The sequence below is a fragment of the Cydia amplana genome, chromosome 8 (genome assembly GCF_948474715.1).
Source record: "Cydia amplana chromosome 8, ilCydAmpl1.1, whole genome shotgun sequence".
NCBI classification, from domain to species: domain Eukaryota; kingdom Metazoa; phylum Arthropoda; class Insecta; order Lepidoptera; family Tortricidae; genus Cydia; species Cydia amplana.
This window is the reverse complement of record NC_086076.1, coordinates 16474938-16493958: the sequence shown is the minus strand read 5'-3', so window position 1 is coordinate 16493958 and position 19021 is coordinate 16474938. Positions and strand designations below refer to the sequence as shown.

General features: G+C 42.7%; 1 protein-coding gene across 1 annotated transcript; it reads left to right on the top strand.

Moving 5' to 3' along the window:
- The first annotated feature begins 14932 nt into the window (after positions 1-14932).
- On the top strand, positions 14933-18806 carry LOC134650099 (uncharacterized). The gene is made up of 2 exons (XM_063504930.1): positions 14933-15972; positions 18762-18806. The coding sequence occupies exons 1-2, from the start codon at positions 15126-15128 to the stop codon at positions 18791-18793; spliced, it is 879 nt and encodes a 292-aa protein (XP_063361000.1). The 5' UTR covers positions 14933-15125; the 3' UTR covers positions 18794-18806.
- The last annotated feature ends 215 nt before the right edge of the window (positions 18807-19021 follow it).

Below are 19021 nucleotides of genomic sequence, written 5' to 3'. Positions count from 1 at the left end.
CTAGCTTACGTTTAGAAGTCACAATTGGATAAAACATTGGTGAAGGTACTTTGCGTCCATCTTGTTGCCAAATTTCGCCTACCCCTAGGGTTGTCAAATTTGTTTTACCACATTAATAGGGTATTTGACTGTAAGTATTTCAAATAAATTATTTTACACCATGCATGAAATAAAGCATCATAAGGTTAATAGAGAAACGTAGACAGCAGTTATTTTTTAGACACAATTTATATTTTAAAACCGGTATAAAACTATAAACAATAGGTAACTTGATTGTGACGTCACATGCTAATGTTACATAATAAACCCCATAGTAGCAAAATCGTTTTGACAGTTCGAAAAAAGAAACTGATTTGACTAGTAGTAAAATACCCTATTGGTGGTGGATGGCATTACTTGTTTCCAATTTAAATATTTTTGTACAGTCAGCAACAGAAGTTGCTCAGCGAGCCAGGTTTAAATATTAAATATTTTTGTTAAAAATTATAATTTTTTTACTTATAAACCATTACTCCCCTTTATTTGGCATGTTGGTTAATTTTTGGCAGCCCTAGCTTCGTTATAGAAAATGTATGAAACCAACTTCAGACTGTTACCAAACTTCGCCTACTACACCGTTTTTTTAAAATATGGCTAGTCTGGTGTAATTAAGGTTCATAGTATAGTAGCACATTCCAAATAGATACGACTTAACATGTGTTAGTCACAGAAAAGTGTATTATTAGCGGTAAAGCATGCCGTAGGCGAAGATTGGGAAAAATACCCAAACATCGCCTATTGCCTTTGAGGCCATTTTTTACCAACTTAACCAATGAAATTCAAAGTTTCAATTGTGAATACTGATAGTTAGGAACACTAAAAAACCTTTTTTCGCCTTAACGGATTAAAATGCTTTCAAATTTGAGAGATTTTTTAGGAAAAGTGTCAAAACCCAGGTGAAGATAGGAAACTCTACGGTACTTTACTTGTTCTTTTATTTCACATAAATAATGTTATTTATTAAACATTAAAAATACTTATTACTCGTATGTTTGAAGCGATGAAGAAAGTTATTGTGGGAGTTCTGCACGTAGCTAGTATGATAGTATCGGTTATGAATAATATAGTAAAATCAGTTTCATCTTCGCATTTCGACAGTGAATCATATAATCCTCGAAACGTTAATGATGCTATCCAAACATTAACCGAGCACTCAGTCTGCATTACCTACTGCTGTTTAGAGGTATTATAAAATGATTAGTCTTCGATTTACAATGTCAGAATTGTAGCAGGTAGATGATTGAAATCGAGCAATCTAGGTGATTCTGTGGAAGTAGTGCTATCTAATGTTAAAGACATTACTTGCGAGGTACGAAAGTGGGCGAAAATCAAAAATTGGTTACGTTCACTGATGAACTAAGATAACTCTGCGCCGACTTTAATACAACGAAATCCATAGGTATAGGTAATTATAAATATATTCATAATTGTTATTATCATAGATTTTAACATTTACGATGTTATTCCTACACTTTATCATTACAAATGCCATGCACAGTTAGCTTGGTCTATTGTAGGTACCTATATCTAAAATAACATTTTAAATAGGTATTAGTCTTTTATATACGACGATTGTGGACAACGATTGACGGAAACTTTTATGTTATTTCTACTCAGAACCACGAGTTCTTTTGATCCTTATAGGAAAAAAAAATGTTCATGATTTTTATTTCCATTACCATTATTCATAGATTTTGTATGACGGCAACGGAATAGAAGGATAGGAAACCGTATGGAAATTTTGGGGCAGTTCTTTTCTCCTATTAGGATCGATAGAGCCCGTGATTCTGAGCAGGAATAACATTAAAAAAATCTAAATTAAAGTGTTGTGTACAAATTTAATTATAGTAAGTACCTATCCCATCGTTATACCATAGTTCGATACCAGCCTGGCTGTGACTAGACTCATTTCCCTACGCGAGCCAGCCCGACGGAAACCTGTTGGCTGCTTAATGGTTTAGAACTAATGCGCGCCTTCAGCGTTCAATATTTCGTATGCTTGCCCGCGTTAAATAAAAGGGGCGTAAAAAAATCAAAAACGTAAAATATCATATCGATTTAATACCTTAGCTTAGTGATTTGAGCCAGTTGCACAAATTCTTACTCATAATCATAGTCCGGTTTATCAGCGGCAAAAACTTACTAACTAATACTAACTACTTAATTACTTACTTATTGATTAATTAAATATCGACTCAAATATTACAAATGTTCATTGAAGTAACATTGTTGAAAGTGTTGGTTCTTTTATTATTTATATGCATACTTATTTGATTTATTCTTATTGCAATTTTAAATATTTGACATTTGCTCGAGTCAGTGACAATAATTACAATAACATACTTCCAATATTAATACAGTTAATTTTATTGTAAAAGCGATTATAACTTTTGAAAAATACACAAACTGTCTTACTGTTAGCGACGTGCTCATATTTTGTTATTTTGTATTGCTAAATGTTGTTTAATATATAATTAGGTAGATCAAGAAAACTAAACTTAAGGGTAGTTGTAACAGTGGCCGCGAGCCGCAATTCTAGTTTTGTATGTGCGCCGTATGACAAACCAGTCGGTCCATGCTATCCGCGCGAGCGCACGTACGCACAACTGTAATTTCGAGCTTTCTATTTTGTGTACCTATTTGTGTGTGTTTTGATAATATAAGCTGTTAAAAGTTCTACCGTGTTCACCATTTCGCCGCGGCGAGACCCTATACCCAACAAGTGGTCCTTCGAGCCGGATCTATACGCATGTTCCACACGCCGCCGCGTACCGTTATGGTGAAAACTCGTCGTACCGCACGAAAAGAACGCGAGCAGCTACAGATGGAGGATAGCGCATCCAAGTTGGAAGAACAGCCTGAACAACAGCCAGGACCAAGCCATTTTCAAACGCCTAAAATGAGTAGTGTGAAATCGGAACCTAAGGTATTTGTCGCGCCGGTCAAAGTGCAGCCGCCATTGTGCAGTGTGTCGAAACCGTTATCCGCGCCGCCGCCATTACCCGTTTCATGCAAATCTAAATCAAAACGATCAGTGTCGTCGTCTGTGCTGGCACAAAGAAAGAGGTTACAATTAGAGGCTGAAAGAAAAAAGGCTGAAATTAGGATGCAACTAATAGATAAGGAGCTAGAGGCCGACCTAGCCGATTTAGAAGATGGTAATATATACAGTTCACAAGCTAGCGAGGATGGTACACGTCCTGATGTGGAACAGTGGATGGAACACAGCGAAAAAGAGCTGGAGAAGTCGCAGCCCGCCCCCGTAGATGGTCTAGATACGGGCGACCTGCACCAGTCGGCGGCACCCGTCGCCGGCTCTGATGGGACAATCCAGCTACTGGCCGCTGCCGTGAAGAACCTGACGGTTGCCTCCGTCCACAATAAACCAAACGCCAACTTACTGAGCCGTATTTGTACGCCGCGGGATTTACCTGAATATTCTGGAGATCCACTCGAGTGGCTGCATTTTAAGAAGGCGTACGAAGAGTCGACAGACGTGTGCAACTTTAGTCCAAAAGAAAACCTCTGGAGGCTGCGAAAGTGTCTACGCGGAGCTGCCAAGGAAACCGCATCAGCTCTGCTCATGAGTGCTGCTTCACCTGAACGCATAATGGCTACACTGGAGCTACGTCACGGTGATCCGGAATACATAATTAGCAGACTAGTGCAGGATATTAGAAAGCTGCCGCCTATGTCTTCAGAGTACCAAAAAGATATTATTAACTTTTCCATAAAGGTACAAAACTTCGTCGAAGCCGTGAAAGTGGTGGGACGCGAAGAGTACGTCCAGGGACTAAGTATTGTGCCACTACTGATATCTAAACTTCCCACAGTGCTCGTGTCTAAGTGGTCCGATTTTAGTTACCCGTTAATCAAAGCTGGAACAAAATCACGCTTAAGCATTATGTCCGATTTTCTAAATACGGAAGCTATGAAGATAGCTACTACTGCCAATATACACCTGCAAGGTCATCGATCCGAGCAACAGAAGTCTAAACAACACGATAACGTTCGACCGCAAGCTATTTTATTACAAACCGAACGACAAAGTGGCAAGAAAACCGATCAGACAGACAAGTGTAATTTTTGCCGCGCTCAGCCAAATCATAATCTGTCCGAATGTAAACCGTTTAAGCGGGCATTACGTAAGGTGCGGTGGCAGTATGTTAAACGCAATGGAATATGTTTTAAATGCTTAGATTCACGCCATGAGAGAGAAACATGCCCAGGGCCGGTGTGCGATAAGGACGACTGCGGAGGGATGCATCACAGACTTCTGCACTTCGATAACAAAAATCGTCAGGAGGCGAGCGCCGGCGAGGTCCCTGAACCCGCGCCGCGATCAGCTGATGCACCTATACCGGAAGTAGTGAACTGTGTCACCGCGAGTAGCAACAGAGTTGTACTTAAAACTGTTCCCGTACGTATTCGTGCAAAAAACGGCAATGTTATCGAAAGTAGTGCTATGCTTGACGATTGTTCTTCAGTGACGGTAATAAGTGCTAAATTAGCACAGCGCGCAGGACTTACCGGGTATCGCGAATCTATGCACGTGTGCGGTCCGTGGAAACAAAGTGACGTAACATGTGATAGCACGGTGGTGAAGTTAGAGCTTTATGATAAAGACAATAACGTTCATTCTATTAGGGCACGAAGTGTTAATGACTTATGTTTACCTGAGCAAGACTTAGCGCCAGTTGATTGTAGTAAATATCAGTATTTAAATGCAATACAGAGCGAACTTAAAAATGTTGTTACTAAGCCAGAAATATTAATTGGTCAGGATAATTACCATTTAATTGTGCCATTGAGAATATTGTCAGGCAAATTATATGAGCCGCCGTACGCAACACTTTCTCCATTAGGGTGGTGTATTCCTTTCTGACTGTGTCTGGTCTGAGCGACGTACGTATACAAATACGTGAGTTCTTGCCATATGACGGTCTTCCCAGCAATAAGTTTTATCTGGCAACCTCTCTTGATACAAGGACCCAAAAGTCAATATAATTATATAGCGTCATGTAAACCCTGTCCTACATGTGAACTCCCACGGTCCGTGGTCTCCCGGCGGCATCCTCAGAGCTTTATCATAGCCCTTCACTAAAATCAAGTTTATGAGTTTACTCCTTTTATTACACACTTTTACTTAGATTCACTGCGATATTTGTATACATTTGTATATGTTTGCTTCAAATCTTGTAAACTTAGATCAGAACCGCTTCACGGTGTCTGACTCAGTTGAAATTTGGAGTAGGTACCTACTTCCGTAATTTCGATGACAATGCAATAATATGCTAAAATGGATGCAATCGAAAGGTAAACAGGAACTCCTCCATGGAAAAACACTAACACATAAGCTAATTAGAAAGGATTCGAGAATTACTTGATCGACATGCAAATGAGTAGTAGTCAGCATTAAAAGAGTGTCACAAAAAGATTACCGTAGAGTTTCGTATCTTTGCCTGGGCTCCCTATTTTCGCCTACTTTGACAAAAGTTGCCATTAACAAAATGTTTCTAATGTAAGCCTTACATAAAACTACTAGATACAAAGTATTTTTTACGGGTGTCAACATTCTTCGAACAATCTGCGGCTAACTTCACACAGTTTACGTTCAGTGAGGTTTTTTCGCGACGCCGACCACACGTTTTTTTAAGCCAGTGTTTGAACTTCGGTTTTTAACAGTGATACAGACCAGGTAATGTTAAACTCTTTACATGATTATATACTATAACTATTTCTTTTTCATATGAAACTATTATTTAATGGCTAGCTTACGTTTAGAAGTCACAATTGGATAAAACATTGGTGAAGGTACTTTGCGTCCATCTTGTTGCCAAATTTCGCCTACCCCTAGGGTTGTCAAATTTGTTTTACCACATTAATAGGGTATTTGACTGTAAGTATTTCAAATAAATTATTTTACACCATGCATGAAATAAAGCATCATAAGGTTAATAGAGAAACGTAGACAGCAGTTATTTTTTAGACACAATTTATATTTTAAAACCGGTATAAAACTATAAACAATAGGTAACTTGATTGTGACGTCACATGCTAATGTTACATAATAAACCCCATAGTAGCAAAATCGTTTTGACAGTTCGAAAAAAGAAACTGATTTGACTAGTAGTAAAATACCCTATTGGTGGTGGATGGCATTACTTGTTTCCAATTTAAATATTTTTGTACAGTCAGCAACAGAAGTTGCTCAGCGAGCCAGGTTTAAATATTAAATATTTTTGTTAAAAATTATAATTTTTTTACTTATAAACCATTACTCCCCTTTATTTGGCATGTTGGTTAATTTTTGGCAGCCCTAGCTTCGTTATAGAAAATGTATGAAACCAACTTCAGACTGTTACCAAACTTCGCCTACTACACCGTTTTTTTAAAATATGGCTAGTCTGGTGTAATTAAGGTTCATAGTATAGTAGCACATTCCAAATAGATACGACTTAACATGTGTTAGTCACAGAAAAGTGTATTATTAGCGGTAAAGCATGCCGTAGGCGAAGATTGGGAAAAATACCCAAACATCGCCTATTGCCTTTGAGGCCATTTTTTACCAACTTAACCAATGAAATTCAAAGTTTCAATTGTGAATACTGATAGTTAGGAACACTAAAAAACCTTTTTTCGCCTTAACGGATTAAAATGCTTTCAAATTTGAGAGATTTTTTAGGAAAAGTGTCAAAACCCAGGTGAAGATAGGAAACTCTACGGTACTTTACTTGTTCTTTTATTTCACATAAATAATGTTATTTATTAAACATTAAAAATACTTATTACTCGTATGTTTGAAGCGATGAAGAAAGTTATTGTGGGAGTTCTGCACGTAGCTAGTATGATAGTATCGGTTATGAATAATATAGTAAAATCAGTTTCATCTTCGCATTTCGACAGTGAATCATATAATCCTCGAAACGTTAATGATGCTATCCAAACATTAACCGAGCACTCAGTCTGCATTACCTACTGCTGTTTAGAGGTATTATAAAATGATTAGTCTTCGATTTACAATGTCAGAATTGTAGCAGGTAGATGATTGAAATCGAGCAATCTAGGTGATTCTGTGGAAGTAGTGCTATCTAATGTTAAAGACATTACTTGCGAGGTACGAAAGTGGGCGAAAATCAAAAATTGGTTACGTTCACTGATGAACTAAGATAACTCTGCGCCGACTTTAATACAACGAAATCCATAGGTATAGGTAATTATAAATATATTCATAATTGTTATTATCATAGATTTTAACATTTACGATGTTATTCCTACACTTTATCATTACAAATGCCATGCACAGTTAGCTTGGTCTATTGTAGGTACCTATATCTAAAATAACATTTTAAATAGGTATTAGTCTTTTATATACGACGATTGTGGACAACGATTGACGGAAACTTTTATGTTATTTCTACTCAGAACCACGAGTTCTTTTGATCCTTATAGGAAAAAAAAATGTTCATGATTTTTATTTCCATTACCATTATTCATAGATTTTGTATGACGGCAACGGAATAGAAGGATAGGAAACCGTATGGAAATTTTGGGGCAGTTCTTTTCTCCTATTAGGATCGATAGAGCCCGTGATTCTGAGCAGGAATAACATTAAAAAAATCTAAATTAAAGTGTTGTGTACAAATTTAATTATAGTAAGTACCTATCCCATCGTTATACCATAGTTCGATACCAGCCTGGCTGTGACTAGACTCATTTCCCTACGCGAGCCAGCCCGACGGAAACCTGTTGGCTGCTTAATGGTTTAGAACTAATGCGCGCCTTCAGCGTTCAATATTTCGTATGCTTGCCCGCGTTAAATAAAAGGGGCGTAAAAAAATCAAAAACGTAAAATATCATATCGATTTAATACCTTAGCTTAGTGATTTGAGCCAGTTGCACAAATTCTTACTCATAATCATAGTCCGGTTTATCAGCGGCAAAAACTTACTAACTAATACTAACTACTTAATTACTTACTTATTGATTAATTAAATATCGACTCAAATATTACAAATGTTCATTGAAGTAACATTGTTGAAAGTGTTGGTTCTTTTATTATTTATATGCATACTTATTTGATTTATTCTTATTGCAATTTTAAATATTTGACATTTGCTCGAGTCAGTGACAATAATTACAATAACATACTTCCAATATTAATACAGTTAATTTTATTGTAAAAGCGATTATAACTTTTGAAAAATACACAAACTGTCTTACTGTTAGCGACGTGCTCATATTTTGTTATTTTGTATTGCTAAATGTTGTTTAATATATAATTAGGTAGATCAAGAAAACTAAACTTAAGGGTAGTTGTAACAGTGGCCGCGAGCCGCAATTCTAGTTTTGTATGTGCGCCGTATGACAAACCAGTCGGTCCATGCTATCCGCGCGAGCGCACGTACGCACAACTGTAATTTCGAGCTTTCTATTTTGTGTACCTATTTGTGTGTGTTTTGATAATATAAGCTGTTAAAAGTTCTACCGTGTTCACCATTTCGCCGCGGCGAGACCCTATACCCAACAAGTGGTCCTTCGAGCCGGATCTATACGCATGTTCCACACGCCGCCGCGTACCGTTATGGTGAAAACTCGTCGTACCGCACGAAAAGAACGCGAGCAGCTACAGATGGAGGATAGCGCATCCAAGTTGGAAGAACAGCCTGAACAACAGCCAGGACCAAGCCATTTTCAAACGCCTAAAATGAGTAGTGTGAAATCGGAACCTAAGGTATTTGTCGCGCCGGTCAAAGTGCAGCCGCCATTGTGCAGTGTGTCGAAACCGTTATCCGCGCCGCCGCCATTACCCGTTTCATGCAAATCTAAATCAAAACGATCAGTGTCGTCGTCTGTGCTGGCACAAAGAAAGAGGTTACAATTAGAGGCTGAAAGAAAAAAGGCTGAAATTAGGATGCAACTAATAGATAAGGAGCTAGAGGCCGACCTAGCCGATTTAGAAGATGGTAATATATACAGTTCACAAGCTAGCGAGGATGGTACACGTCCTGATGTGGAACAGTGGATGGAACACAGCGAAAAAGAGCTGGAGAAGTCGCAGCCCGCCCCCGTAGATGGTCTAGATACGGGCGACCTGCACCAGTCGGCGGCACCCGTCGCCGGCTCTGATGGGACAATCCAGCTACTGGCCGCTGCCGTGAAGAACCTGACGGTTGCCTCCGTCCACAATAAACCAAACGCCAACTTACTGAGCCGTATTTGTACGCCGCGGGATTTACCTGAATATTCTGGAGATCCACTCGAGTGGCTGCATTTTAAGAAGGCGTACGAAGAGTCGACAGACGTGTGCAACTTTAGTCCAAAAGAAAACCTCTGGAGGCTGCGAAAGTGTCTACGCGGAGCTGCCAAGGAAACCGCATCAGCTCTGCTCATGAGTGCTGCTTCACCTGAACGCATAATGGCTACACTGGAGCTACGTCACGGTGATCCGGAATACATAATTAGCAGACTAGTGCAGGATATTAGAAAGCTGCCGCCTATGTCTTCAGAGTACCAAAAAGATATTATTAACTTTTCCATAAAGGTACAAAACTTCGTCGAAGCCGTGAAAGTGGTGGGACGCGAAGAGTACGTCCAGGGACTAAGTATTGTGCCACTACTGATATCTAAACTTCCCACAGTGCTCGTGTCTAAGTGGTCCGATTTTAGTTACCCGTTAATCAAAGCTGGAACAAAATCACGCTTAAGCATTATGTCCGATTTTCTAAATACGGAAGCTATGAAGATAGCTACTACTGCCAATATACACCTGCAAGGTCATCGATCCGAGCAACAGAAGTCTAAACAACACGATAACGTTCGACCGCAAGCTATTTTATTACAAACCGAACGACAAAGTGGCAAGAAAACCGATCAGACAGACAAGTGTAATTTTTGCCGCGCTCAGCCAAATCATAATCTGTCCGAATGTAAACCGTTTAAGCGGGCATTACGTAAGGTGCGGTGGCAGTATGTTAAACGCAATGGAATATGTTTTAAATGCTTAGATTCACGCCATGAGAGAGAAACATGCCCAGGGCCGGTGTGCGATAAGGACGACTGCGGAGGGATGCATCACAGACTTCTGCACTTCGATAACAAAAATCGTCAGGAGGCGAGCGCCGGCGAGGTCCCTGAACCCGCGCCGCGATCAGCTGATGCACCTATACCGGAAGTAGTGAACTGTGTCACCGCGAGTAGCAACAGAGTTGTACTTAAAACTGTTCCCGTACGTATTCGTGCAAAAAACGGCAATGTTATCGAAAGTAGTGCTATGCTTGACGATTGTTCTTCAGTGACGGTAATAAGTGCTAAATTAGCACAGCGCGCAGGACTTACCGGGTATCGCGAATCTATGCACGTGTGCGGTCCGTGGAAACAAAGTGACGTAACATGTGATAGCACGGTGGTGAAGTTAGAGCTTTATGATAAAGACAATAACGTTCATTCTATTAGGGCACGAAGTGTTAATGACTTATGTTTACCTGAGCAAGACTTAGCGCCAGTTGATTGTAGTAAATATCAGTATTTAAATGCAATACAGAGCGAACTTAAAAATGTTGTTACTAAGCCAGAAATATTAATTGGTCAGGATAATTACCATTTAATTGTGCCATTGAGAATATTGTCAGGCAAATTATATGAGCCGCCGTACGCAACACTTTCTCCATTAGGGTGGTGTATTCACGGTAAAATTCGTGTGTCTGGAGCGACGCGCGGTGCGAGCGCTGGGCCGGTTCACTCCACGCTGCTGGTGGGCGCGCCGCCGATGACGGCGGGCGACCGGAGCGAACAGCGCGCGCTTCAGGGCTTGCACGAAGAGGTACGGCGCGCGTTCGAGCTGGACTCCGTGGGAGTGGCAGGTAAGCCTCGCCAGAACAAGGACGACGTTAGGGCCGTCGAACACCTTGAGCGTACCGCTCAACTCATTAATGGAAGGTGGCGCGTGGGCTTACCACGGAGGGATCCAGACTGCTCGATGCCTGACACTCTGCCGCATGCGCTAAAAAGGCTAAAAGGAGTCGAGCGCAAGATGGCCAGGGACTCTGAATATGCGAACAGGTATGCCGAGCGAGTACAACATTTATTTTCTAATAATTTTGCCAGGGAACTAATGGACACTCAGCGCACGCCAAAGACATTTCATTTGGCTCACTTTGGCGTGGACAACCCTAATAAAAAAAAGCTAAGGCTTGTCTTTGATGCAGCAGATAGTTCCGCGGGTTCGTGTTTAAACGACTATCTGCTCAAGGGCCCGGATCTACTGACGTCACTATGGGGAATAATGCTGCGCTTTAGGGAAAATCGTATCGCAGTATCCGGAGACATAAAAGATATGTTCCTACGCATCCAGATCCACCCACAAGATCAAGACGCCCTGAGATTTCTTTGGCGGGAGAACCCTGCGGAACCCGTCAAAACGTACGTAATGACATCCCTAATATTCGGTGCAAAATGCTCGCCGTTTGTTGCGCAGTTTATTAAAAATAAAAATGCTCTGCGCCACGAGCACACCGAGCCGGCTGCTGTCGACGCGATTTGCAACTCTCACTACGCAGACGACTACATTCAGAGTTTGCCAGACGAGGAGACAGCAATAAAAATGGTAGGTACAATATCAAAGATACACGCGGAAGGTGGGTTCGAGATTCGCAATTGGACGAGCAATAGTACATCTGTGCTCGACAGCGTGCCAAATGAAACTCTCGGTACTGCTGCTGTAAAGTTTAAAATGGATCAGCAGTTCGAGGGCGAGCGGACGCTCGGTCTCATCTGGTTCCCGGCTACGGACGAACTGGGGTTCGACGTATCGCTAAAACGTATTCCTGAGCAGATTGTTTTAGGCCACCAAAGGCCTACTAAAAGGATTATGTTAAAAGTAGTCATGTCTATTTTTGATGTATTTGGATTTTTGGCGCCTTTTACCATACAGGGTAAAATCATGCTCCAGGATACGTGGCGATCGGCCACTGGCTGGGATGAAGAAATTCCCGATGATGGGTAAAGTGGCTCGATTTATTACAATTAATAGGTCGCGTGCGGATACCTAGATGGTATCAGAAAGCAACCATAGGTGCGAGCGAGACGGAGCGATGTTCCCCCGCTGCAACCAATACCGGTGCTACGACGAGCGCTACGACGGCTGCTACGCCTCCCGCTACGCCGCACTCCGGGCCGAAATCGACTACGAGCGCGATCGCTGCAAGTGTAGGTATTATAAATAATTATAATAACTTGCAATTGCATTTGTTTTCGGATTCATCTTCAAAGGCTATGTGTGCTGTAGCATATTGGAGATGGCAAACAAATGGGCAGGTTTATGTAGCCTTTGTTGCTAGTAAATGCAAGGTCACACCTATTAAACCGTTGACCATAAACAGATGTGAACTTCAAGGGGCTTTACTGGCAGCGAGATTGGCCGACAGCGTGCTGCGCGAACATAAGGTAACTACAGCGCAACGGTACTTCTGGTGCGACTCGGCGTGTGTTTTGCATTGGCTCCGGAATGATACTCGCAGCTACAACATATTTATCGCAAACCGGTTGGGCGAAATAGACGAGTTATCGCGCGTTAATGAATGGCGTTATATACCTACGAAGTTAAACATCGCCGATGTAGCTACAAGAGAGGCTTATACTCCATATTTATGAACGAGTGGTTTTATGGTCCAGAGTTTCTTCACGCCGACGAATCGCAATGGCCGAGTGATGCGGTGAGCCCTGAAATAAATGAACTTACTTTAGAGTATGTTAATATAGTTCATAGCGAAAGTGATGACTTACCTGTACCGGACGCCACGCGATTCTCTTCATGGCTGCGCTTGCAGAGGGCGACGGCAGCTGTTTTAAAATTTATTGAGAGGTGCAAACATCGTTCTGCGGACATTGACTGCGCGCTGATGGCGCGAGCTGAACAACTGCTGCTAAAACAAGCGCAGCAGGAGTCATTCGGTGACGACATCGCCGCCATAAGGAATGGCAACATTTTGGACCGCAGCAGTAAACTTCGTCATTTGTCGCCGTTTTTAGATGAAAATGGCCTTCTCCGATGCAGTGGACGCATAGATGCCGCACCAGATGTTGCGCTGGAAACAAAGAGGCCTATTATACTGGACGGCAAGCATGCGGTGTCTAGACTGCTAGTCAGAAGTTATCACGAAAGGTACGCACATGGAAACCACGAGGGAGTCGTGAATGACCTGAAACAAAAGTACTGGTTATTTAGACTACGTCCGACAGTGAAATCTGTAGTAGCCGGCTGTATGTTTTGTCGCATCAAGAAGGCAAAACCTGAGGTACCTAGAATGGGAAACTTACCGGAGGCACGTCTTGCGCATCACCAGCGTCCCTTCACGTACTGTGGTCTTGATCTGTTCGGGCCGATGGAGGTGACAGTCGGGAGACGCCACGAATTGAGATATGGCGTACTGTTCACTTGTCTTACGCTGCGGGCGATACACCTGGAACTTGTTAATTCACTTACCTCGGACTCGCTTATCATGGCTCTGCGGCGTATGGCGGCGAGACGTGGGTGGCCTAAGTACCTATTCTCTGACAATGGGACAAACTTACGCGGCGCTGACACGGAGTTAAAAAGATCACTGCAGGAACTGGATGTAGAGGACCTGAAAAACAAAGGTGTTAATTGCGGAGTACAGTGGACTTTTATTCCCCCCGCCAGCCCACACTGGGGTGGGGCGTGGGAACGTCTGATTAGGAGTGTGAAGACGTCGTTAAAGGTAATCCTGAAGGAGCGCGCCCCTAGAGACGAGGTACTGTCCACATTGATGACGGAGGTGGAGAATATGGTGAATGGGCGTCCGCTAACCCATGTCTCCGTTGAGCCTGGCAGCGAGGAGACGCTTACACCTAATCATTTTCTGATTATGGGGCGAGCGTCAAACTTACCTGTCGTAGGGAACTTTGATGACTCCGATCTTTTTTCTCGAAAGCAGTGGCGTAAGTCTCAGAGGCTCGCCGACATGTACTGGACACGGTGGGTCAAGGAGATTTTGCCGGACCTCATACCGAGAACCAAATGGACCCAAGAGCAAAAGCCACTACAGGTAGGTGATTTTGTTCTCATTGTAGATCCGGCTGCGCAGAGGAACGTGTGGATAAAAGGCGTTATCCAGCAAGTCTACCCTGGCAGAGACGGTCGCATAAGGGTGGTCGAGGTAAAAACTAAGTCTGGAACTTTGAAACGTTCTGCTTCGCGCGTCGCTCGTATTCCAGTAGGTATTGAGTGCTGAGTCAGCACTCAGGGTGGGGAAATGTTAGCGACGTGCTCATATTTTGTTATTTTGTATTGCTAAATGTTGTTTAATATATAATTAGGTAGATCAAGAAAACTAAACTTAAGGGTAGTTGTAACAGTGGCCGCGAGCCGCAATTCTAGTTTTGTATGTGCGCCGTATGACAAACCAGTCGGTCCATGCTATCCGCGCGAGCGCACGTACGCACAACTGTAATTTCGAGCTTTCTATTTTGTGTACCTATTTGTGTGTGTTTTGCTAATATAAGCTGTTAAAAGTTCTACCGTGTTCACCATTTCGCCGCGGCGAGACCCTATACCCAACACTTACGTCATAATTTTATCGACATCGACTTACTTATTTATAGTTGGTTTCACTCATCCTCGCACTTTTAAAACGTCAAACTGGGGGGTGATGAGCACATGACAGAGAGTGATGAAAAAAGAAGAGGCCTATATTTAGCAGTGGGTGTCAGACTCAATAGATAAGATTAGATATAAGCATTCAGTTCCAACAAATAAGCCTAAGTAATCGGCCCGACATACTACGTCTACCCGCTGAATTACGAATGGAAACATCTGACGAAATATTTGAACGTCAACTGAGGGTCTTTTTATTCGATAATCCACTTTATTCAGTGTTAGGTTTAAGATATCGGGTAGATGAGATTTTCACGTCAGCCGGTTGCACCCGGCAACAGCCTTGTCAGTCGGAATAGAGCTATACGATAAACGGCCGTGTCTCATTTCTCGGCACCCTTTTCCCTCCAAAATAACAGTGGCGACGATTTAACGGACTTAACGCGTGTGTTGGTTTTATTCGGGGTTAATCATGGCAAAAATGTCAGTTGGATTTTTGAGTGTGTTCAATCACGAAGAACAGGAGTGGTTATTATATAAGGGCCGTCTTGAACAATGGTTTATAGCAAATGACATAAGCGAGGACACGGACAAATCGGGCGCAAAACGTCGGGCTATTTTATTAAGTAGCTTAGCAGAGCCGACGTACCGACTCGTAAAAAATCTCGCGCTCCCGGCCGAGGTGGGAGCGCTCGAGTTAGCAAAGTTAACGGGCCTTCTCGACGGCCATTTTAAAACCGGACAGTGCGGGTTCGCGGAACGTTTCAAATTTTTCGGTGCAGTGCAATCGTCGGGCGAGTCGTTAGCGGATTGGGCGGCGCGAGTTCGTGGTTTATCATTGCATTGCAATTTCGTGGCGGCGAGTTTAGAAGAGTCGCTGCGAGATCGGTTCGTGCTGGGCATGTCTGGAGGCCCGGAGCGGGACCGGCTATTCAGAGAGCCTCTGGAGGGCTTCACACTAGCGAAGGCACTGCAGTTAGCGGAGAGCATCCGCTGCGCCAGAGAAGGCGCGCAGCAGGCGACGGTGCGCGACACAGCGGACGTGCACAAGGTGTCGGCGCGGGCAGCCGGCCCGCAGCAGCACGCCACCGCGACTCGGCAGAACGGGGTTCCGCAGGCGAGCACCTCGCGGGATCAAAAGGGTTCTGTACAGTGTTCAGTGTGCGGATACTTTAACCATGAGGGCAAGAAGTGTAGATTTAGAAATGCGTCGTGCAAGTTATGCGGTGTTAAAGGGCATTTAATGCGCGTGTGTAACGCGAAAAATGTCCCATCTAATCACCATTTCCTACAATGTTGCACGGATGAAGCCGATGAGGGTGAGCAATTAATATATAATATTCGTACTAATCGAGGAGAACCAATGTTGGTGTCGGTACCGGTGGATAATGTTCAGTTAACATTTGAATTGGACACTGGTTCTGCAGTGACAGCAGTTAATGAAGCCGTGTATTTTAAACATTTTTCGAATCATCCTTTACGTAAAAGTTATAAAATACTTCGTAGTTATAATAACGGTATTATCGGGTTGGCTGGAGTGATAACGCTGCCTTTTGTTTACAATAATCAAACCGAGTTAATAGAAGTCCATGTAGTAACAGATGGGGGACCTCCGTTGCTAGGGAGGGACTTCATCGCCAAGTTCCACTTAGAGGTAACTTCGAGGGTAAATGCGTGTAACTGGGATGAATATGACAAAATTTTGTCAAATTATGCGCATTTATTTTCGGAAAAATTAGGTTGTTGCAAAGACGTGGAAGTAAAATTACATTTAAAACCGGACGCGATTCCGATTTTTAAAAAGGCTAGATCGGTGCCGTTTGCAATTCGTCCCAAACTCGAGCTGGAATTAAACCGCTTATTGGAGTTAGGTATAATTGAACCCGCTACCTCTTCAGATTTTGCAAGCCCCATTGTTCCCGTATTGAAGCAGGACGGTAGCATTCGGTTGTGTGCGGATTACTCTGCTACTCTTAACAAACAACTGATTATAGAAAAGTATCCCTTGCCACGTATTGACGAGTTATTTTCTAAACTTCACGGCGGTCTGCAATTCACGAAGTTAGATTTATCGGGAGCTTATAATCAGATTAAATTGCACCCCGATTCACAACCTCTGACCTGCATCAATACACACAAAGGGTTATACATGTATAAGCGACTAATTTTTGGATTGGCCAGTGCTCCGTCTATTTTTCAGCGCACCTTGGAGAAAATTCTATCGGGAATAGACGGGGTACTCCAATTTCTGGACGACATTTTGATTACGGGGAAAACAAAGGATGAGCACATTGCTAGACTACGGGAGGTATTTAAGCGACTTGAGAACGCAGGATTAGTGTTAAAAAAGGAAAAATGTAGTTTCTTTCAAGATTCCGTATCTTACTTAGGTTATATAATCGACAGGCACGGATTACATAAGTCACCTGAAAAAGTAAAAGCCATCTTAAATGCGAAACAACCAAGCAACGTTACGGAATTGAAATCATTTTTAGGGCTGGTGAACTACTATAGGGGATTCATAAAAAATGCGTCTACTATCTTACATCCGTTACATGAACTGTTACAAAAAAATGTTAAATGGCAGTGGCTTCAGGAGCAGGAGGACGCGTTTGTTGCTATAAAAAATGCGCTGGCAGCGGATAACACGCTTGCGCATTTTAACCCTGATGCACGAATAATTTTGACGGTGGATGCGTCACCCTTTGGACTTGGGTCGATTTTATCGCAATTGGGGGATGATGGAGTTGAGCAACCCATATCCTTTATGTCTAGAAGTTTAAATGCCGCGGAAAAACGTTATAGTCAAATTGAAAAAGAGGCCACGGCAATCGTTTTCGGTATTACGAAATACCACCAATACTTGTATGGCAGAGCAACACCATTCATTTTACGAACGGACCATAAGCCCCTTTTATCAATTTTTAATCCCGCAAAAGGGATACCGGAAGTGACCGCAAATAGACTTCAGCGGTATGCCCTATTTTTGGCCGCGTATAATTACACTATCGAGTACGTTAGTAGTGCACACAACACGGCGGATTTTCTTAGTCGCTCCATGGCGGTGACGTCATCATTGAAATCTGAGCGGAGCGGCGAGACGGTCGCGCCGGCGGCGGCCGAAACGGATCGCGCCTCCTACATTCATTTCGTAGCAGAAACCGGTTCGCCGCCCGCTTCCGTTTGTGACGTACGCCGCGCTACAGAAACAGACACTGTTTTATCACGTGTAGTAGGTTACGTTTTAAACGGATGGCCAAATAAGTTAACAGACAAAGCGATTAAACCATATTTTGACTGTAGGATCGAACTCTCAGTAGAAAACGGTTGTTTAATGAGGGGCGCTAAATTAATAGTTCCACAAACCCTAAGAGGCCAAATTATAACGGATTTGCATCGAGGCCATTTAGGTGTCGCTAAAATGAAGGCAGCAGCGCGTGATCGGTTCTGGTGGCCCGGGCAGAGCGCGTGCATAGAACGCGCGGCCGCCGCGTGCGCAGTATGCACGCAGCTACGCCCCGCGCCCCGCCGCGCCCCGCTTACGCCCTGGGAGTTTCCACCAGATTTTTTTTATAGAGTACACCTTGATTTTGCAGGCCCGATTAATAATAATATGTTTTTGATAGCTGTCGATGCATATTCAAAATGGGTTGAGGTTTTTGACGTTAGCAACGGTTACGGATCGGGAGTTGTCATAAATTGTTTAGGTGAGTTGATGTCTAGGTTCGGGTTAATAAACACAATTTGCACAGATAACGGCACTTCGTTCACGTCAACAGAATTCGCAGCGTTTTGTACTACAAATGGTATTTCTCATGTCACGATTCCTCCATACAACCCGGCAAGCAACGGTCAGGCGGAAAGTTATGTAAAGATCTTTAAAAAAGCTTTGAAAGCCATTCTTCTGAGTGGTGTTAATAAAAAGGATCTAAAAATGAAAATACACGAATTTTTGTTTCAGTATCGAAATTCTAAACATTCATCCACAAACCGATCACCGGCGGAGGTTTTATTCGGTAGGAACCTACGATGTAGATTAGACTTAATGAATCCATTACCGCGGGTATCATCCGATGCAGCATTGTGTGAAACCGTTCGGAAAAATCAGTGTTCGCAGATGCAGCAGTACCGTGGCAGTAGGAACATTATATTTGAGCCGAATGACGTAGTTATAGTGAAAGTGTACCAGGGACAAAGAGCGTTTTGGTCTAAAGCGTTGGTGAAGAAACAATTAGGGAGATCGACGTATTTAGTTCAATGTGAACAATCGGACCGCTTAATAAAACGACATAAAAATCAAATATACAAGTATAGGGGGGAGGAAGATGCCATTGGGCAAACTGAACCGGAAGATGTGGCCCGACCGGG

Coding starts and splice junctions, on each gene's coding strand:
- LOC134650099 (XM_063504930.1), top strand. CDS start 15,126: ATGGCAAAAATGTCAGTTGGATTTTTGAGTGTGTTCAATCACGAAGAA. Junction 15,973..18,761: donor CACGGATGAAGCCGATGAGG/GTGAGCAATTAA, acceptor CGGAAAAATCAG/TGTTCGCAGATGCAGCAGTA.